Source organism: Cetorhinus maximus, chromosome 8 (genome assembly GCF_964194155.1).
Source record: "Cetorhinus maximus chromosome 8, sCetMax3.hap1.1, whole genome shotgun sequence".
NCBI classification, from domain to species: domain Eukaryota; kingdom Metazoa; phylum Chordata; class Chondrichthyes; order Lamniformes; family Cetorhinidae; genus Cetorhinus; species Cetorhinus maximus.
The window spans coordinates 122,333,939-122,356,741 of record NC_135886.1 but is presented as its reverse complement, the minus strand read 5'-3'; the positions used below and the strand labels follow the sequence as shown (position 1 = coordinate 122,356,741).

The 22,803-nt window shown below is 41.0% G+C and overlaps 1 protein-coding gene across 3 annotated transcripts in view; it reads left to right on the top strand.

Moving 5' to 3' along the window:
• The window catches only part of tmem164 (transmembrane protein 164), a 137,237-nt gene that overhangs the window by 895 nt on the left and 113,539 nt on the right, over window positions 1-22,803 (top strand). The window contains exon 1 of one of the 3 annotated variants that reach the window (XM_078547520.1): window positions 21,387-21,494. The exons of the other annotated variants lie outside the window; for them this stretch is intronic. Coding sequence (XP_078403646.1) covers window positions 21,474-21,494 — 21 coding nt within the window. The 5' untranslated portion in view covers window positions 21,387-21,473. Of the gene's footprint in view, window positions 1-21,386; window positions 21,495-22,803 lie in introns of those variants that run through there. 3 annotated transcript variants of the gene reach the window in all.

Genomic DNA, 22,803 nt, shown 5'->3' with positions numbered 1-22,803 from the left:
ATCTATTAGCATGGAATAAAATTGTCAATGTCCATTGATATAAAGACGTCTGAGTCTCAGAATCTCGGAATTGTTATAGCCTTTCGGCCCATCATGTCGCCCACTGATTCTCTGGATGAGCATTTCACCTAGTGCCATTCTCTTGCCTTCTCTCTGTAACCCTGCACATTGTTCCTTTTCCAAATAACAGTCTAATTCCCTCTTGAACACCTTGACTGATTGATTGAACTTGTATTTGTATAGCATCCTTCATGACCTCAGGATACCCTGATTTTTTTTTAACAGCTAATGAACATAGGAACAGGAGCAGGTCATTCAATGCTTGAGTTGGTTCAGCCATCCATTTAAATCACAGCTGATCCATATCTTAACTCTATGGACCCACCTTGGTCCTGTAACTCGTAATACCTTTTGTTTAACAAAGTCTGTTGATCTCTGTTTTGGAAGTTTTTTTTATTTAACCTCATCTCAACAGCTTTCTTTTGGGATCAGGAGTTTCAAGTTTGCACTACCTTTTGTGTGAAGAAGTGCTCCTTGACATCTCATTATAATAACATAGCTCTAGTTTTAAGTTATTTCCCCCTTATTGTGGATTCTCCCATCAGTGGAAATAGTTTCTCTGTCAACTCTTTTTCATTATCTTAAGTCCAAATGGATCATTCCATAATCTTCTATTTTCAAGGGAGTGAAAAAAATCTCTGGGTTGGGATGGGGTTTAGCTCAGTTGGCTAGATGGTGAGCATGTGTTTCAGTACATCAGCAGCTCAAGGTTTGATTCCTGTTCCAGCTGACGTAGACTTGGGACCTGCTTCCTCACCCTACCCCTGACAGTGGAAGGTAATGGCAAACCGCCACTGAAAGTAACTGCAAAAGAAACTCCTGCCGAAGGCAGGTCCTTGGCTCATTGCCTGCCCTTCAGTCAGAGCACACGTGAATGAATAAACCCGATTTATACAATATGAGCTTGTAACTTAACCCTTTCGGCCTTGGTGTCAGAAACAAAAACAAAAATTGCTGGAAAAACTCAGCAGGCCTGACAGCATCTGTGGAGAAAAAGACAGAGTTAACGATCTGAGTCTGTATGACTCTCCTTGATTTCAGTCTTGGTATCATCTATAGGTTATTACCAAGATAGGCAGGAAAGCAAGTTGTAAAGAAGATGCAAAGAGAGATAAATAGGTTAAGTGAGTGGGCAAAAATTTGGCAGATGGTGTATAATGTTGGAAAGTATGAGGTTCTTCACTTTGGCAGGAAGAATAGAAAAGCAGAATATTTGAATGGAGAGAGACAGTGTAATGCTGTGGTACAGGGAGATCTGGGTGTCCTCGTACGTGAATCAAAGTCTGCATGCAGGTACAACACGTAATTGGGAAGGCAAATGGAATGTAGGTCTTTATTGCAAGGGGGGTGGAGTATAAATATAGGGAAGTCTTGCTACAACTGCACAGGGGCTACAATTGTACAGGGGCATTGGTGAGACTGCACCTGGAGAACTGTACAGTTTTGGTCTTTTCAAGGAAGGATATACTTACATTGGAAGCAGTTTAGAAAAGGTTCATTAGGCTGACCCCTAAGTTTGAGCAGGTTAGGCCTATACTTATTGTAGTTTAGAAGAGTGGGAGGTGATCTTATTGAAACACATGAGAATCTGAGGGGCTTGATGGACTTGATGCTGAGGGGATGTTTCCTTTCGTTGGGAATTTAAAATTAGGGGACACATTTGAAAGATAAGGGCCTCCTGTTTAAGACAGATGAGGAGGAATTTCTTGAATGTTGCTCTCCCTCTCTGTTGGTCTGTGGTTATGCATGGCAAGATACTGCAATGGTTTGCCATTACCTTCTACTCTTCCTATGTCTTAAGATCTAATGCTAAGTCTGTATCCATCCCAATGCTAATATAATTCTCCTAAGGTGCAGGGATCTCTACAGCTGTAACAAACTTTAACCCCTTCTGTACTTCAGTCCTCCTGAGATAAAGGCTGACACTTCATCAGCCATTTTACTTTTTTACATGTCCACTAGCTTTGTGATTTCTGTATTTGGATCCCTGAATCTTTGTTCATTGACACTTCCTAGATTCTCCTCATTCTAGTAATTGGGAAATGTGGTAGCCAATTTGCATATATTAAGATCCCACAAACATGATAACCAAGTAATCGCTCTAGTGATGTTGGCTGAGGGATTGATGTTGGCTGAGGGATAGATGTTGGTGAGAATTCCCTGCTCTTCAGAATAGTAACATGATCATTTACAGCACCTGAGAGGGCAGATGGAGCCTTTGGTTTAACGTTTCACCTTAAAGACTGCATCTCCAACAGTGTAGCACTCCCTCAGCATGAGTATGGAAATTAATTTAGTCAATTCTGGAATATCTTTTTTCCAGTATTGATTAATAAGCTAGAACTGGTACCATATTGTGATCTGTGAAATTCTTAAACCCAAACCAAATGCTCTAATTTAATACAAATTGTATATGAATTATAGGCTAACAAAAGTGTCCAACTTATTCTGAGTTGTTACTGCTGCATATTTGTTGCTTTTAAGGAAAGAAGAACTGGCCTAGTTCTGATGGAGTCATACGGACTCGAAACATTAACTGTATTCCTCTCCACAGATGCTGTCAGACCTGCTGAGTTTTTCCAGCTATTATTGTTTTTGGCCTAGTAATACCTATTTGCACTTTGACAACGTCTTTGATATAATGAAAAGTTCGTAAGTGCTTCGTAGAGCTGAAAAAAATAACCTAACGTGAAGCAGTGAAGGGGAAAAATTCTAGTGACAGTAGGAAAACTGAATGTGGTGGGGTTTAGGAGTCTTCTGAAGAAAATGAGAGCGAGCAAGGTAAAAAGCGTTTGGAAAGAACATCCCAGCGTGCAGGGTGAAGACAACTGTAGGTGTAGTGGAGGAAGAGAAAGTTGCAGAGGTGGTTGGAGTTGGATGAACAGCATTCTCAATAGGTTGGGGTGAGGGACATTGAGAAAGATGTTGGTGAAATTCAGCGAGGACACACATGATAGGGGTGTGAGATTTAACATGAGGTAAAATGCAAGTGGCAGGTTTTTGGATGAGGTGCAGATTTTTACTGGTGGAATTCAGAGACTGGTAAGGAGGGTATTAGAACAATTGGGGGGGGGGGGGGGGGGGGGAGGGGGGATGGCAGGAATGATAACGAGGAGATCAGGCAGCATTTTTGGAAAGAGAAAATTAATATTTCAGTTTGATGACTATTAGGCCCAAAGGTAATTTGTCTGAAAATGTTAATCCAACTTGTCCCTCCACAGGTGCTGCCTGACATGTTGAGTGTTTCTAACATTTCTGTTTATTTTGGGTTTCTTTTTGTTTTAATGGGAATAATTGAGTCTGGAGATGACAAAGGTTGATGATGGTTTAATTGGCAGGAAGGGTGTTGACAGGTTTTTTCACTAAGGTGGAAAAATACGTAGTCCTTATAGTGGCTAGAAAGTGGAATTCAAAGCTCAGTTTGTGGTCAAATAGGATCCCCAGCTTGTGCCTTGGCCTGAACAATCAGCCAGGCACAAGAAATATCGATGTTTTGTTCATGTTATATGATGCCTCTTGGGCATATATGTTGTGAACTAGGTATAGCTATTACAGCAATGTGACAACACTGAAAGGAAGACCACCTGTAATGTTAGAGGAACCAGCTTTTCTATCTTGTACTTCTGATGGGTATAATTGAATTCCCTGCTCCTAATTTTTCTGTAAGCAGTGACCCCTACTGGAGTAAATTAAATTAACATTTTTACCTGCTTGGATATCTCAAGTGTTGGGTTGTTCGCCCCAAGGTTCATTACAGCCAAGCTGAATCCTGACCTTGTCTAATTTTCACACATACACACTTTACAGCAGAGGATCTCCATAGCAATTGAGAATGGAAACCCAAGCCATTTTTTCCCCTGTCGCCCTCCCTGCCCCTTTTCATCTTCTAATTCAGCAACATTGAGATCAACAGCCAAGCCTACAGTGGTGTGGCAACTAGGGTAATGTAACTCAGCACAGACCACTGGTCATATAAAAGGTAGAAGAGAGAAAATGGGGGTCTATAGGCCAGGTAGCCTGATAGGGAAATGCTAGAATCTATTGTTAAGGATGTGGTGACAGGGCACTTGGAGAATCATAATGTGATTAGGCAGAGACAACACGGTTTTCAGATTGGGAAATGGTGTTTGACCAATTTGAGAGACTTTGAGGGTCAAACTGGCTGGATGGTAAGAAGGCACCAGTGCATGTGGTATATTTGGATTTTCAGAAGACATTTGATAAGGTCGCACACAGGAGATTGTTACACAAGATTTGGGATCAAAGCATTGGGGATAATATATTAACATGGATTGGTTAACAGGTCATTTTCAGGGTGACAGGGTGTAACAAGTGGAGTGTGGCAAGAAAAATGTTTTAGCCTTTGCTATTTACCATCTATGTCAGTGACTTTGGTTAGGAGATCAAGTTTAATATATCCAGTTGCAAAGAAGAGTTATGTTTGACTCAATGCTCATAAGTCCAAAAGATGTAGGAGCAGAAGTAGGCCATTTGGCCCATCGAATCTGCTCTGCCATTCAATGAGATCGTGGCTGATCTGATAATCCTCAACTCCACTTCCTGCCTTTTCCCCATAACCCTTGATTCCCTTACTGATTAAAAAGCTGTCCATCTCAGCCTTGAATATACTTAACGATCCAGCCTCTACAGCCCTCTGTGGCAAAGAATTCCACAGATTCATGACCCTCAGAAGAAATTCCTCCTCATCTCGGTCTAAAATGGGTAACCCCTTACTCTAAGATTATGCCCTCTGGTCCTAGACTCTCTCACAAGGTGAAACAACCTCTCAGCATCTACCCTGTCAAGCCCGCTGAGAATCTTATATGTTTCAATAAGGTCACCTCTCATGAGTACAGGCCCAAATCTGTTTCTCTCTGTGTTTCTCTCTCTCTCTCTCTCTCCACAGAAGCTGCCAGACCTGCTGAGTTTTTCCAGCACTTTGTTCTTATTTCAGGTTTCCAGCATCTGCACTATTTTGCTTTCATTTTGATATATCCAAGTTTTATATCAATGAAAAGCTAGGTGGAAAAGTAAGCTGTGAGAGAGAGGCTGTAAAGGGATGTAAGCTAAGTGATTAGACAAGAAGGTGGTAGATGAAGTTTAATGTGGGGAAGTGTGACATTATTTCCTTTGGTAGGAAGAATAGAAAAACATAATTTTTTAAAAGATGTGAGGTTATGAAGTATTGATATTGAGGGGTTTGAGTGGCTTTGTACACATATCGCAGAAAAATAACATGCAGGTTCAGCATCAATTAAAAAGGCAAATGCTATGTTGGTCTTTATTGAAGGGAGTAGGGCAGTCTTGCTGAAATCTTTTATAGGCTTTGGTGAGGCCACACCTGGAGTCTTGTGCACAATTTTTGTCCCCTAGCCTAAGAATATACTTAGTGCAAGGGGATACAATGAAGGTTCACTAGATTGCTTCCTAGGTTGAGAGGGCTGTGCTATGAGAGATTTGAATAAAATGGGCCTACATTCTTTGGAGTTTAGAAAAATAAGGTGTGATCTCATTTAAACATATAAAATCCTCAGAGGGCTTGACAGAGTAGAGACTGAGAGGCTGTTTTCCCCTGCTGGAGATTCTTGAACTTGGGACTGATGGGGCAGAATTTTATGCCGGTGGGATTTTACGGTCCCGCTCAAGTCAATGGATTTTTGAGCGGTTTGCTGCATTTTATGGCCCCACCCCTGTCATGACAGGGCTGTAAAATTCTGCCCATCTAGGGATAAAGAATTTGCCATTTAACACAGTTGAGGAGAAGTTTCTTCACTCTCTCTTGGGTTGCAAATCTTTGAAATTCTTCATCTTCCAGGGCTGTGGACATTCATTCAATGAGTATATTTAAGACTGAGCCCCACGAGTATGTGAATTAAAGTATTTGAGAATATGGTAGGGGAAATGAAGTTGAAGTAGAAGTTCAGCCATGATTTTGAATGGTGGAGGAGACTCATGTCCTACTCCTATTTCTTAAATTATTCTGTTCTTTCTGACTTTGTAGGCTTCAACATATCGCACTGCAGTTATGGATTTATGCAGTGTGCTTAGTGCAAGTTTTTCTGCAGATGACTACCATAGATAGTTTGAAGAAGTAATGAAGTATATATGAATGAGAATAGTTCCATTATGTGTCTGTACAAAGATATTAACTTGTGGCCTCCCTCCCTTGCCTCCTTCAAAAAAAAAATTTTGTAATGTGGTATAAATATCATTCTCATATACAGTGTTGTAGATATGAAAAGGATCCAAGAAATGTATTTTACTTGGCCCTTACTTCTACTGCTTATAAATGGGCAATAGTCCCCACTCAAAGTTTGACTCTTTGGCTGATTTTAGAAGAAACAACTGTAAATAATATTTTATGTCAGATCCTAAATAAAGAAGCAAATGTAAAACTTTTTTTGTTTGAAATAATTAAATAATGCACTCCTGAATAAAAAAAAAAACCAGGGATTTAAGACCATACTAAGGTCAAAAGATTGAGCTAAGATCCTAGACTACACAAGAATCTATTAATATGATGAAATGGCCAGATAAAAACTGGGAACTCCACTGCAGTTAATGGTGATCAATGTAAGTCATGTATAGGATGAAGGAGAAACTGGATAGCAGAAATGTCTAGTGTGAGTGCTGTTAAATTAACTGGATGTGTCCAGTTCACAACATGCATGTGCACCACACTTGCATTTACCATTTGGTACTAGAGATGAAAGAAACATCAATGTTACACTAATTAATTTCTCCCCCATGCAGTTATGAGCAATCTATCAAATGGGGAATACAAGACCTGCTCTATTGCATAATCTTGGTGTTTGTTTGACATAACTTAGAAAAAATATTAACTACATGATTTGTTTAGTCTGACTTTTTTTACATCAACGTCTTGTAATTAGTTTTCTATTAAAATATTAATGAGTATAGTAGCATTACCATTGTTATTGTGAGTAGTCCAGAGGCCTGTGTGACTCGAGTACGTGAGTTAAAATTCCATCTTGGCGTTTTGAGTGTTTTCATTCAAGCTAAAGAAATCTGGTGCCAGTAAAAGTGTCCACGAAGCTGTCAAATCGTCATCAAAACCCAACAGGCTCATTGATATCTTTTTGGAGAATGAAATCTGTTACCCGTACCTGGTCTGGCCTTCAGACTGTCGGTCTTTAAGATGAAGGCCCTCCAACAACACCAATAACTTGTATTCATAAAGCACTTTTAACATAGTAAAACAATCCAAGGTGATTTGCAGAAGCATTATAAAACAAAGACACTGAGCCACATAGAGGTATTAGGTCATTTGATCAAAACTTTGGTCAAAGAGGTAGGTTTTAAGGAGCGTCTTAAAGGAGGAAAGCGAAGGAGAGGGATAAGTGGTTTAGGGAGGGAATTCCAAAGCTGAAGGCCTAGGCTGTGGATGGCATGTCTAGCAATAGTGGAGTGATGAAAATCTGGGATACTCAGGATGCCTGAATTAGAGGGTGGCAGATATCTTGAAGTGTTGGAGGCTGGAGGAGATTATAGGGAGGGGCAAAGCAATGGAAAAATTTGGAAACAAATTTTTGCCTGTATGAGAGAAGTGGCTTGTAATTTTAGTTGCTCTTAATTCATAAACTGCCCATTAAAGTGCGGTGTCCAACATTCAAAATGCTATTTCTAATCAAGTCTTACTGAAGAACAGAACTATGAGATTATAACTTTTTAAAATATAGCTGCACAAGTTATATGAACATGAAATTATCTTCAGTGCCATATTTATTTAGTGGATATACAGTTTGTAATGTTGGGTCCAGTCCCCTAATGAGGGTTTGCCAGGACTGTGGAGCAATCTTTTTTTATTTTTTTTAAAAAAAAAAGATGAAATGACTGACAGCTGACTGTCAAAGCTCTGCTCGTATGTGGAAGAGGAGGGTATGTGAGCACCAGTGAAACATGTTTTAAAAATCCATGAGAACAAAAGCATATTTGCCGAGCCTGTTTCAAGTTATTTGCAAGCATTGATGTGATAATGCAAATCAGGTCAAAATTTCCAATGCATCATTTTGAATATGATGAAAATGACCTGTTTCTTCCCCTCCAGAAGCTAGGTTTTTTAATGACTGTGGTCTTCATTTTCAGGCATGGCACATTAACAATATAAGTTACACATTTTATAACATGATTGAACTAATCTATAAAATTGTCTTTCATACCTTTAGGCAATAGGCATTAATGTCTTTACTCAAAAATCTCAGTTGCTCTCCGATGTGTGGAGGATGCTTCAGTGTGATTCCATGATTCATTTGGTGTGAAGTCTGGAAGCATGTCAGGCTACAAAGTTATTAATGAGTTTGCTTTTCCAAAAAAAAAATTCAAAACTAATTGGAACATGAACTTTTGAACTATTCTTGTGGCAAAATGTACAGCCAAGAATGAAGATATTTGCATTTATTTTGCCTGCTGTCTATGTAGCAGGATATAAATAAAATGGGTGGGGTCATTTCCAGTTAATCTGTTAAGTTTTGTTCTGAATGTGCCCTGCACAATATTTATCTCTTGGGGCCTTCTGACTGTTGTTGGAAAGTAGTCCCTGAGGCAAGTGTTTTTAATACATCCTTGTATAGACTTGCATCTGACATAGTTCCATTGCACTTCAAATTGTCACACTTTGTTTGTGATGCAAAGCTATATTTTCCTTCTTTTTGAGTCAAGAGCCCACCATTGCCCTGTTTTGGCAAGTGCAATTGCTTGTAAATGTAAAGTCACAGGGCAATCGCTTACAATTCTGTATTTGTTTATTTACAGCAGCAGCTTTAAGGCACAGGCCAAAATGTTGTAATATGCCTTTTAAGGGGTAGGAGCATGACATCACTAGGAGGGAAGTGTGTCATGTGAACTAGTTTTAGCTTCACTTTTCATTTTGAGCAGGACACACAGCTCTGCTGGCATCTTCAAGCTTTTGGCCTTTGTATAACTGCTCCTATATGTCTAGTCCTAATAATTGAACCCACAAAGTATTTACCCAATCTCTTGAGTGATTGGTGCCTTTTTTAATCATTATAAAACGTGACAGATGGCACCAGAACAAGCATGCAGTTGGCCTCATTACATACAAGCAGTGTTACAGGAAGCACACTAGTATTTAAAAAAAAACAGTAAGAATTTCCCATCTGAAACACAGCACATCTGGAAGAACTTCCTTTCTTACCTCAAGCCAGACCTCTGACTAATGTCGTCAATTAAGAATAAACAGCAGCAGATAACTAATCCTGTGGAAGCTATAAGTGCTGGGTTGTACACAATATCGGAGTTATCATTAAACAGGAGTACCACAGGCACATCCTGAATAATCTGAAAGCAAACCAAGATGCATGTTTTATTGGCGCACTAAGTTCCTGGTGCTTTACAACAAATAGAACTTGGCATTTGACTAATAGCACATCAATTTGAGACAACTGTACTGATGGACTTTAAGTAACAATTCTCTTTATGCTGGCTAATAAACAGATGGTACATCTAGCCAGTACTTTTCTAGAGAGTAACATACAACTAACAAGGTAATTATTGTGATATTTCCTTTTTATGTATGAGCCAGTCTTTTTTTAAAAAAAGTAGAATTACTCTGGTTAGTTAGCATCAGAACTGTTGTTGAGGTGACTACAATGTAATTCATGCATGTTTACTTTTTACTTTAGTAAGCTGTTTGCATGCTTTATAAAAGTTTGCTCATCATGCCTTCTATATTTACTTGAGTGGTGGCATACCTGGGGCAATAATGCTAGCACTCGCATGTGACCTAAACCAGATATTTGTCTTTTTTGCAGAACAATTTTGTCAATCGTTCTGAAGGCAGACATTTACCAACTTGTATTTACATAGCACCTTTTAATACAGTAAAACATCCCAAGGCACTTTTTAGGAGTGCTATCAGACAATTTGACATTGAACCAAACAAGATATTAGGGCAAATGAGGGTCAAAGATTTTTTTAAAGAGTGTATTAAAAGAGGGAAGGATTGGAGAGGCTTAGGTAGGGAATTTCAGAGCTGAGGGCCTTGGCAACTGAAGGCATAGCCACCAATGGTAGAGCGATTTTAAAAATCCAATATGCTGCAGCCAGAATTAAATGAGCACAGATATTTCAGAGGGTTGTGGGCATGTTCTCTCTAGTTTCCCTTTCCTGTTTGTGGCCAGTTTGGTGCACTGCATGATCCCTGTAAGATAGCTGCGCAGCTAATAAGGAATGCTGCTTGTGCGCAGCTTGTATATTCTCGACTGCTGTGTGGCTATGCACCCGCACAGTTCAGAGGGAACACTAGCTAAAGGCTGGAGGGGGTTGGAGGTAGAGGAGCAAGGCCATAGAGGGATTGAAGGATGTGAATTTTTAAAATGAGGCATTGCAAAACTGGGAGTCAGTGTAGCAACAGTCAGATTAAACCGGTCTGTTTGCAGCCTTGGTGTCACATTTGATCCTGAGATGAGCTTCTGACCTAATTCATGCCACCTCTAAGACTACCTTTTTCCGGCTCCTGTAACATTGCTTGACTTTTCCCCCTGTTTCATCTGCTGCAGAAACCCTCATTCATGTCTTTGTTACTCTTGGCTCTTCTAGTGCACTCCTGGCTAATCTCCCACATTCTACCTTCCATAAATTTGAGGTCATCCAAAACTCTCTTGCCTGTGCCTTAATTTGCAGCAGGTCTCATTTTCCCTGTTGCCCCTGAGCTTGCTGACACATTGGCTCCTGGTCAAGCAACATTTTGCTTTTAAAGTTCTCATCCTTGTTTTCTAATCCCTACAAGACCTTGCCCTGCCCCTCTCTATAATCTTTCCTCAAACCACACCCCCCGCTGCCTCATGGAGATATCTGCATTCCTCTAATTCTGGCCTCGTGTGCCTACTCAATCATTATCGCTCCATCGTTGGTAGCTATGCCTCCAGTTGCCTAGGCCCCAAGAATTCCCTCCCTATACCTCTCTGCGTCTCTATCTTGCTTTCCTCTAAGAAACTTACCTCTTTGACCTTTTCAGTTATCTGACCCAATATCTCCTTATGTGACTCTGTCATAATTTGTTTCATAACACTCCTGTGAAGCACCTTGGGACTTTTTTTACATTAAAGGCATTGCATAAATGGGACTTTGCAAGTTAGGAGACAGGCTAGGTGTTGGGTGACCTCCTACTTATAGAAGGTGGAAGACAACCGCCTAGGCTGGCTAGGACTATGTTGTAATGGTCAAGTCTAGAGGATGAGGGTTTCAGCAGCAATTGAGCTGAGACGGATGGAATCGGATAATGTTATGGAGGTGGCAATGGGTGGTTTTAGTTGTGTGGATGTGTGATTGGTAGCTTATCTCAGTCAAATGACACCATTTGTGAACCAAGCACTTGGTGAGACTTGACATAATATAAATCGTTAAACTGCTTTATTCCACAGTAAGTCAAATGTAAAAAGAAATAGTTACCAGGTTCGCTTGGTTCAATTAGTGTAATAATTGATGTAATAGAAGAATAATGAAAATGCTAGGCTTTCCAGTGTCAAAAGTAATTTGTTACTCCCCTTAATGTATCCTTTTACTTGGCCTTGCTGGTTCAAATTTCTATTTCCAAATCCCCTCTGTCTATGCCTATCTCTTGTATTTTTCCCCTTGCTACTCACAGCCAGAAAAGGATGTCCTGCCAGACACCATGCCATGTATCTTAGACTGCCCAACAAAGTGGGTGAGAGATGTTTGTCAACTACTGAAAGAACCTTGCAAATTGCTTTTCATTTACAGTTTGTAAGGTTAACCATAAAATTGAGCTCATTAGCTTCTTAATTATTTATTGCTTCAGATCCATTTTTAACTGGCTCGAATACACTGGTCCAAAATACAAATTTTAAGTCTTTTTAAAAAAATCCTTTCTGTGGTAAAATGGTCCAAAAAATGCCGAAACATCACACTTGGCTAGACCTATCCATGGACAGAGATTTGTTCTGCTCCCTGTGAGTAAGACCAATTTATAGTATGACATTATGATATGGACACTGATCACTCCAACATAGTGGATGGACTTTCCTTTTAAAGTGCAGTGGAGTGGGGCTTCTACTTGTCCCAGACTATGCCCCAAAACTGACCCATTTTTTTGGTAACATGGTTGGCTACCAGCAGGTTTTCTGCCACCAAACCTGAGCCTGCTCTTGGCCCCAAGACAAGCACTGGAAGCACTACAATGGGAATTGGAGTTAAAGGGGTGATCCCCAAAGATGGCAAGTGCTGCAGCCTTGTAGGCTTTGGCAAAGACTGGGGCCAGAATAGAAGTTGGTTCTGTAAGACCCTCTTTCTTCATGGCAGTACTTCAGATCGTTTCATAGAGTTTGTTGCCACCTTCAATATAGTAATCATGGTAACCTGGGCAGATGGGAGGGAAATCTAGTCAGGACGGAGACCACACCACTCCTCCGATTTTATAATTCGTGTGCACTGGTGTGGGAGTACGTTTTTAATTATTTTGCTGGATATGGGCACTGAATATCCAACACTGACTGCACATCCCTAATTGCCCTTGAGAAGATGGAAGTGAGCCACCACCTTGAACCACTGTCTTCACAGTGAATTGGTACAACTGAGTGACTTGCTGGGCCATTTGAGGACAACTAAGTGTCAATCATGTTGAGTCTGGAACCACATATAGAGCAGACTGGATAAGGACAGCAGGTTTCAGTCCCTAAAGGACATCAGTGAACCAGTTGGGTTTTTACAACAATCTGGTAGTTTCATGGTTGCTGTTACTGATACTAGTTTATTAAATAGCACTCAGCAGATATCCTGGCAGGAGTTGAGGACAGGCTTTGACACATGAGTTTTCCATCATTCTCTGCTGCATACCCACAAAATTGGGTGCTTTGCAGAAAGGAATGTAGCCCAAGGCCTCTTCATAAAATAAAAACAATTAAAAATAGAACAACTTCTGTTTGGGTCCTTTTTATTACAATGAACACAAAAATTGGGAGCGACCGCTTTGCAGAACACCTGTGGTCTGTCCGCAAGAAAGACCCAAACCTCCCTGTCGCTTGCCATTTTAACACTCCACCCTGCTCTCTTGCCCGCATGTCTGTCCTTGGCTTGCTGCATTGTTCCAGTGAAGCCCAACGCAAACTGGAGGAACAGCACCTCATCTTCCGACTAGGCACTTTACAGCCTTCCGGACTGAATATTGAATTCAACAACTTTAGATCTTGAACTCCCTCCTCTATCCCCACCCCCTTTCCGTTTCTTCCCCCTCTCTTTTGTTTTTTCCAATAATTTATATAGATTTTTCTTTTCCCACCTATTTCCATTATTTTTAAATCTATACCTGTAATGCCCTGTCAGTCTTTCCACCCCACCCCCACTAGAGCTGTACCTTGTGTCCTGCCATCCATTCTTAATTAGCACATTCTCTTAGATAATATCACCACCTTCAACACCTCTTTGTTCCTTTATCTGTGACATCTTTTGATTATCTGCTCCTATCACTGCTTGTCCCTACAACCAACCCCCCCACCCCCAAACTCCCCCCCCCCCCCCCCCCCCCCCCCCCAACCTTAAACCAGCTTATATTTCACCCCTCTCCTATTTTTACTTAGTTCTGTTGAAGGGTCATGAAGACTCGAAACGTCGACTCTTTTCTTCTCCACCGATGCTGCCAGACCTGCTGAGTTTTTCCAGGTAATTCTGTTTTTGTTTTGGATTTCCAGCATCCGCAGTAGTTTTTTGTTTTTACAAAAATTGGGAGATTGGCAGCCTGGCGTTGACCATGCCTTGTACTGCCAGTTGGTGATACAGCCACCTTTTAAACAGCTGCAGTGATCTGAGTTTTAGTTATTGGAATTATAACCAGTAGTGAGACAATTCTCTTTGGGTATGTTGGGTCAAGCCAAGAGCTGTGCAGACAACAGAATGGTGATTAGGCCCTTGAACAGGACCTAGCAGTAGTCAAAATAGGAATGTAATATTGTAGTCCCCCTTTAAGTGATGATGACCTACTGATAATGTAAAGTCATTTTTGTGCTTAAAATTTGAATGATCATTTGAATTGAATAAAGTGAGATTTGAAAATTGAATTATCAGATGATTTGAAATAAGCAACTTTAAAAGGGACTGGACTCTATAATGCCAATGTAATAAAGGATTTTAATTTTGGTGTTTAAAAATAATTAGATTTTAACTCCATTATCAAATAAACTGTTCAAAATTGGTATTTGCCAGGAATTACTTTGCTTCATTTATTAAATCTTTGCAAATCAGTAAAATTATAATTCAGTGGTTGGATGCATAGTGTAAACCCAATCCAAAACTCTCTGATTTTACACTGCCATTTTGGCTTTGAAAACACTTGATTTATTTTGGGCTGGCACTAGAAATCTTTTGCAAGCAGAATGTTTTCTAAGTCAATTACATTGTCATAGGTGGTGATTTTCTTGTCCTGTGTTTGCTTTTGTGCAAGTGAAGTAAGACTGTTCTCCTGCCACTTGCAGACAATGCTTTCATCAACCTACCTACTAGTGGAAACATTTTCCCTTCCTTTTATAAGATGCATCATTGTTAACAAACTCTGTGCCCACCATTCCATTTCTCCAGTGTGGTTTCTCAACCCAACCAAAGTACTGATGCCATTCTGGTGAAAGTTGGCAATTGCACCCTTTATGATTATGACCACACTGCATTATCCCTGCTTGACTACTTCAGCCATTATTGTTGTTGGCCATTCCACTGTCGCTCTACCATGGGCTCTTGTCCATCTACAAGGCTAACCAGTGATTTATAAAGGTTTATAACAACTTCCCTCCTGTGTCTCTCTCTCTCTCTCTCTCTCTCTCTATATTTATAAATGTACAGGAAATTTTATTACAGGCAGGGTTTGACTACTTGCATTAGAATATTAAACAAGATTATAGATAATTAAGAAACATAAAAACCTAGAAAACAGAAGCAGGTGTAGGTCATTCGGCCCTTCAAACCAACTGTACCATTCAATATGATCATGGCTGATCCTCTATCTCAATGCCATCCTCTCACTCTCTCCCCATACCCTTTGAAGCCTTTAGAGTTTATCTATTTCCTCCTTTAAATATATTCAGTGACTTGGCCTCCACAGCTTCACCACCCTGAGTGAAGAAGTTTCAGTCCTAAATGGCCTACCCCGTATCCTGAGACTGTAACCCCTTGCCCTGAACACCGCCAATGGGAAGGCTGCACCCTGCCCTCATCCACTTCATTCTCTGACTCCTTCGCAGCTGATGGTAAAGGCGTAAGGGCCAAAAGAGAAGTCTCGCTTCTTGCAGAGAGGAGGAAGAAACCAGCCAATCTCATGAAGCAGGTTGGCTGATGGTACCAAAAGTGGTGAGCGGCAGAAATATGATCCCTCTCCGCTAAATACAGTGCTGAAAGAGGTTTAATGGCCTAATAAGGGCAGGAAAGATGAGTGGCGTAACACTTTCAGGTACAAACCTTGACAGTCACTTCCCCAGCATTTCAGCAGTACAGCAAGTGTGCCTGCTCCAGGATTTGGTGGGAAACTGTAAGCAGTGGGGTAACTGTGTTAGTTTGTATGTATGTATATATGTTAGTATGCAGGTACAGCAAGTGATTGGGAAGGCAATTGGAATGTTGGCATTTATTGCAAGGGGAATGGAATATAAAAGTAGGGAAGTTTTACTGCAGCTATATAGGGCTTTGATAAGACCACCTCTTGAATACTCTGCACTGTTTTCGTCTCCTTATTTGAAAAATGATATTAGTCATTTGGTAGCACAGAACTTTGAGTATTGCTGAAAAAAGAGGCTTTTTCGTCGAAGCTTTTTGTCTTGCATTCATCAGGACAATTTGCAAGAAAATGTCAGGAGAAACAACAAAATTATACTGTATGTGAAAAGAGTGCTTTTCTTGGCAAGTGGACTCCTGAGGTGTTGCCATGTAGAATACACCAGTTGATGATGACTGACATTTAACTGCCAATCATTTTGAAACTTGAGCCAGGCAGCTTGACTCTAGTCAAGACATTGCCCTGGGGAATTAACCAGCCAATGGTTTTCACTTATTTGTTTAGCTGAAATGAGCACAATGTGAGTACATGTTCTTTCTATCTGCAAAGAACAAGGTCCTGTGTATTAATATGTTGCTTCCAGTACACGCATGTATCACACTGCGAGCCCAACTGACAATCTTCAATTGGTTGTCAGTGTAATTCTTAGCACATTGAGGATTATTTAGCTAATGTTGTCCAATTGTAGAATCATATCTAATGTTGGACACTGTTTTGAGTTTTGCAAGCATGGGTTGGTTGGGTGTAGCCTGTACGTTTGCCCTTTCCAAACTGGAAGGGACATGTTGTTTGATACAATCCACCAATCTTTGGGGCGTTTGGCCTATATGCCTAGCATCTCACTGGCACAGAAGTTCATATGCCACATTAATCATCTGTGTGATAGGCAGAACGTCTCTTGGCTTGACAGCAGCATCCTATTAGTGGCAAATACCACTCGTGTTGCTACCGCATAGTAGCGTGAAACAGCTAGCTTCACCTGTTGCTCAAATTTTTGAGAGAGCTTTCCCTTCTGGGGGGTAATCTGGGCACTTTTCGGAGCTGAAAGTGACAGCCTTGGGAAGCTATATGTATTAATACAAGTGGGTGGGGTGGGGTGCTAGTGGTGTGCAGCTGCAGACAGTAAAGTAGAATTGAGGCCACAACCAGGCTAGCCAAGGCCTTATTGAATGGCAGAGCAGGCTCTAAGGGCCAAATGGACTACTGCTCCTAATTTGTATGTTCCTAATTGGGAGGGAGGTGAAAGTTGGAGATGAGTTGAGGAGGGAATTTGACAGGTGAACACATCAGGAAAAAAGGTCAGAAGTTTAGCAGGAGTGCCTGTTGAGTGGAATTTATAACCAACTTGACATTAATTTTAAAAAAACTGCCAGGTACTGAATGCCAGAACTAAGTGGGAAACCTGATAGACAAGATAGATTAACATTTTGAGCAGAGGCTCTTTTGTCTAAACTGAATGTTTCTAGCCAAAGCAGTAGCCTTTGTTTTCAGATGCTGGAGGAATTACTGTATATTTCCAATATCTTCTGTTTTTATTCCATTTTCACATTCAAGGCGTGTGTCATGCTCTGTTTTCTTGTTACATGTTTTTACTGGCTGCAATCTCAGTAGAGATGTACCTAAAAGCATGAGTGATTTTTAAAAAATAATTCATTGCTTTTAATCATCTTGGTTGCAGCAAACAAAACATTTAGTGGGATATTTATTGTTGAAGGGATGCCTGACCTGTCCCAGTGCAATGGTTAACCTGTTAAAGTGCACCTTCAAATGTGGGGAAAGCAATTCAATTATAAAAGATAAAACCTAACATCTCTGGGAATCCTATACCAATTAGTCTTTGATCATTGAGTTGAGAGGTGACTGAATTTATATACTCATGGCTATTGTGTACAGACATTTCAACAGCCTGATATCCATTTATTATCCATTTAGCAGTTAAGTTGGCCAGTTCTTAGTGGGGCTTTCAAGGACTCAACTATAATCTGTCACTAAGGCAGGTAGCAGTTGGAATATGTCACCTATAAGTGAAATTTGATGAACTCCAGTCTGTCTCAGAGCTTAACTCCAGATTGAATTTCAGGCCACTTCAGTGCAGTATTAGCTCTTCTAGCGTCTGAACATATTAACTTCAATTAGAATTTATCAAATCCGCCCTCATTCCTTTAACAGTAGCCAAGTGTAAGAGATTTTTGCAAGCGTGCACAGTTAAACACCCAGGCAAATCTCCACACCAGCTTGAGCTACAGCAAGTGGGTTTACTTCCCCTTGGGACATGGGGCTAAATTATTTACTAAGTTCTGTTTGCTGACATTCAGTCCGGCTGCAGCTTGTCCCTGATGCTGTTGCTTTGTTCTCTAACATTATTGTACTGAATTTGGGAATTCCTGGCCTTGTGATAAATCAGGATTGTCTTCCTGCAGTGCAAAAACAAAGCATTGACATCTATGAACTGCAGTCGGTGTATGTGATAAGGAGCATTAAAGGGAGTGAAATGCTTTGGTGAATTGGGGGAAGGATGAAGGGGAGTATTGTGGGATTTGCTGGGCAGGGGGCATGCCTCAATGACGTGAGTGTGGGAATTGAAAGGGGAATGTCCCTCCGTACTGGAAGGTCAGTTTGGGAAAGGAGAGGGAATCTGTAGAGAAGAGCTCCACTGGACTTTGGGGCATTTGGAGGGGCAGGGTATCTGTGAACTAAGTAGCTAGAGAACATGTCTCCTGCAGTTCAGAAACAATGGGGTGGGGGGTAGGGGAGTGCTACACCAAGAGCAGCACTCCTGAGGCCAATAACTCCTGGAGTGGGACTTGAACCCAGAGCCTCTGGTTTGAATCACCAAATTGTTACGGTGGCCATACACCCGTCTTGCCTGCACCAGTTCTCTGAGCATTTTAACTTAGTGCCAATCTCCTACCTTTTCCCTATAACCCTACACGTTTTTTCTATTTAAATAATCATCCAGTGTCCTCGTGAATGCCTCAATTGAACCTGCCTCCACCACACTTCCAGGCAGTGCATTCTAAACCCTAACTACTCGCTGTGAAAAAGCTTTTTCTCACCTCGCATTTGCTTCTTTTGCAAAACACTTTAAAAACTGTGCCCTCTGGTTCTCGATCCATTTACGAGCAGGAACGGTTTCTCCCTATCTACTCTGTCCAGACCCCTCTTGATTTTGAGAACTTCTATCATGTCTGCCCCCTCCTCCTCTTCAAGGAAAACAGTCCCAACTTCTCCAATCTTTCCTCATAACTGAAGTGTCTCATCCCTGGAACCATTCTTGTAAACCTCTTCTACATTCTCTTCAATGTGTTCATATCCTTCCTATAGTAATACCTACTGACCTCCCTGTCTCATAATGGTCCTGTTGAATATGGTTAATGCCTGGTATTGCCTATTTTCCAAGCATATGTGTTTACATTAAAATCCATCAATTGTTAAATTTTAGAATTAACTAGAATGCATCAATTCTATGTAATAATTCCAAAGTGTTTAGCAGAAACCAAGCTATAGAAGGTGACTGAACTCTGGAAGCATTTTTATTATTTTAATATTGTGGTTGAATACAGATTGAGTTAGTCTCTTCATGTGTGTGCCTCTGTTTTTAGATCTCCTTTTTCATTTATTACCAGTGGCATTTCTGTGTCTCCCTTCATGAATAACTCCCAAATCCATTCTGTTTGGAGTTCTCTTCCATATTTTCCAATGCAATGATATCAAATATTTGTGTCTGAGGTTGAAGGGTGGATTTCTTGGAGTATCCGTATTGCCCACTCAGCTGTCATCTTACAGCATGAGAAGTCCTTCTTCCAATTGTTGGTGTTGAAGGTAAAATTGTCACAAACGCAAAACTTGCTTCCCCTCTTCGCATCTTGTCTTGGCCTGAAGTATAAATATCTTGTTGCAGCTATGATTGGAGGAAATTCATTCCAGTGTGAATACTCTTTGAAATGTAGTGACTGTTGTTGGAAACGTGTGTTATGTAACTTGCACTGTTTGGAAGTTCCAGGTGGATCGTAAAGATGTAATGCGCTTTTTGAACAGCATCCTACCTGAGTTCCTGTCTGGATAACTGCAGGTTACGTTTATAATTGGTCTGGTCAGGAGGCAGAGGAAAGAAGTACTAGCTAGGCAATGCACTCTTGTCAACAGCTTAAAACAAAGTGGCATGTTGATTAAAATTTGAAAGCTGGGCATCTTCCAGGTCTTTCAAACCAAGCAATCAAATGTAGGTGGTGATTTAAATATGATAATGATGCAATGCATCATCTTGGTAGTTCAACAGGAGCTATCTGAAACCAAATCAAGATATTGTATAGCATTATCTAAGCATTTTTGATTTTAGATGAGGTAAGTGAATGTACTATTGCCAAGTTTGCAGATAACAAAAATAACAAAGGTGGGAAGGCAAGTGGTGAGGATGACCATCTACAGGCTGTGAGTGGGAGATGGAATATAATGTGGGAAGATGAGGTTATGCATTCTGGCAGGAAGAATAGAGGAGCTGAATATTATTTAAATGGAGAAAGACTGCAGAAAGCTACAGCGCAGAGGGATTTGGGAGTCCTCGTGCATGAATCCCAAAAAGCTAGCATACAAGTTCAGGTAATAGGGAAGGCAAATGAAATGTTGACCTTTATTTCAAAGGGAGTGGAGTATAAAAATAGGGAAGTCTTGCTAATACTCTACAAGGCACTAGCTCGACCACACCTGGAATACTGTGAACAGTTTTGGTCCCCTTATTTAAGGGAAGATATACTGGCATTGGAGGCAGTCCAGAGAAGGTTCATTAGGTTGATCCTGGGTATGGAGGAATTTTCTGAGGAGAGGTTGAGTAGGTTGGGCCTGTACTCATTGGAGTTTAGAAGAATGAGAGGTGACCTTATTGAAATATAAGATTCTAAGGGGACTTGACAGGGTGGATGTTGAGAGGTTGTTTTGCCTTGTGGGAGAGTCCAGGACCAGAGGATATAATCTTGAGTAAGGGGTCGCCCATTTAAAACTGAAATGAGGAGGAATTTCTTCTGAGGGTAGTGAATCTGTGAAATTCTTTACCACAGGGCTGTAGAGACTGGGTCGTTAAGTATATTCAAGGTTGAGATAGACACTGATTTTTAATCAGTAAGAGAATTGAGGACTATGGGGAAAAGGCAGGAAAGTGAAGTTGAAGATTATCAGATCAGCCATGATTTCATTGAATGGCAGAGCAGACTTGTTGGACCGAATGGCCTACTTGTGTTCCTACATTTTATGGTCTTAGTTTATTCAGTTGATAGCCTGCATTAATGGTAGTGAGGTTTCCAACTGGTGCGTACTATAAAAGGATGCATGATCAGATCCTCGGAAACTAGGTGAGACTACAATTCCCTAATGGTATGGTAGATGCCTGTTTAATCAGCTAGTATTTTGATAAAAGCATCAAATGTTTTTGTTTTGATTAGAGTCTGGACTAATTACACCATCTGGGTACTGTGGCTGCCATATTTGGTCAGCTGTGACCAAGTATGCACTTGAGAGCAGTTACGCTTATGTGCACAAAAAGCACTTTGTCTATAATTAGAGCGATGCCTTAGAGATGGTCTCCCCTGGCCCTTGAGTTTGTTTTCAACTCCAAGAAATTATTGCAATTTTATCTTGTCCTAAATTCCAGCATTGCACGTGATTGCCCCTCCTCACAGTGGCTGATGAATTAATGCTGCTATCTTCAATTATGCATACGTGAAACTAATACGATATAAAAAGCAGTGGAAGGAAAATAATTAATTAAATGTTAATTGACCAAAGCAGCTAGAGGGGTCAGGCCACGTCATCGGAGAACTTATTTTTGGAAAGCAGGATTGCAGGTCCTTTGCAAGACAGGAGAGAGCACCCAGGGTTTCAGATTGCAATGGAAATACAGTTGGCCCAAGTAAGGGAGCAGAGAATAGGTGTTGTTATAGTCGCATCCATCTGCTGTTCTTGGGAAGCACATGGGCGTCATTAGCTATGCTGCAGAGGGTGGTACAGACCTCTCAGAATCTACCCAAACACTTATGTTTCTGGGTGAGTGTGTGGAAATGATGGCATGCCTTACAATGATGGTGTTTTGGCACCTCCCCAGAAAATGAGCAATTGCTTATGTGGTAGTGTCAGGGGACCCACTGAGCAAGTGGAATTCTTTCTGATGTGAGGGAGGGAACTGAGCAATATACAGAGATAAAATTGTTTTCAACTTGAAAGCGAATGTCACGGATAGATTGAATCCAGTGTACTCTTTATGCATGTCTGAGAACTAGGTGGAGCAATAGGCAGATGAAGCAAATGTTTAGCTTAATAGAAAAAGTACAAAATCTGAGATTAACCGAATGGTCCCAATATTTGGAGGTAGGGGGACGGTGCAGGAGACTGGATTGGGTAGGAAAGAAGTCATGATGGGTTGGTAGGGAGGAGCAGGCCATGATTTTTTATAGTGGGGGGGGCATGGGGTGGGGGTGAGATATTACATTCGGTGGGGCGGGGGGGGAAAGCATGAGGAGATGGATGGAAGGTTGGAGAGACCTTGATGGGTTGGGAAGAGGGGTCAAAGAGACCTCCATCTGATGAGGGGGAGGGGTAGGAGGCTGACGGGGCAAGGGGAAGCAGAAGGTGCCTTTGTGGGACCTGGGGAGAATACCTGCTCAGAGACCCAGAGCATGCTTTAAAAAAAAAATCATACTTACCTTGTGGAGCCAGTGGCTTCCATTTCTCTTTCACTGCCAACCCTGGGAAACTCGTGCAGAGGCAGTCAACTTGGAATTGGAGTCCCAAACGCATTATGGACATGTGTGTGTTAAATATGTTAGTGTCCTGCCTCTCCTGTCAGACATCCTGATACCTGCTGGCATGAAAAAGGCACTGGGTGCATGTGGCAAGTTCCCCATATTTATCTCTTTAACCTCACCACCATCACCCATCCTGTGACCTTCCCCCATCCATTACGTAGTGGTGGAAGGGGATAAATATAGAGATCAATGATTCAGACTGCAAGAGAAACATCATAATGGCCCCACCCAATGACATTTTATCTAATCAATTGTAATAAAGCTCCATTCATTAACACGAAATATTAAATATTTCGCTGAATTTGTGTCTGATCCATGACCGATCAGTGCATCAGTTCATCCTTTTCAAGTGATTTGTTTGCTGATTGCAAGTATTTTAATCTGTGGGAAAGGCATGAAGAGGTTGAGCTCCCAAGA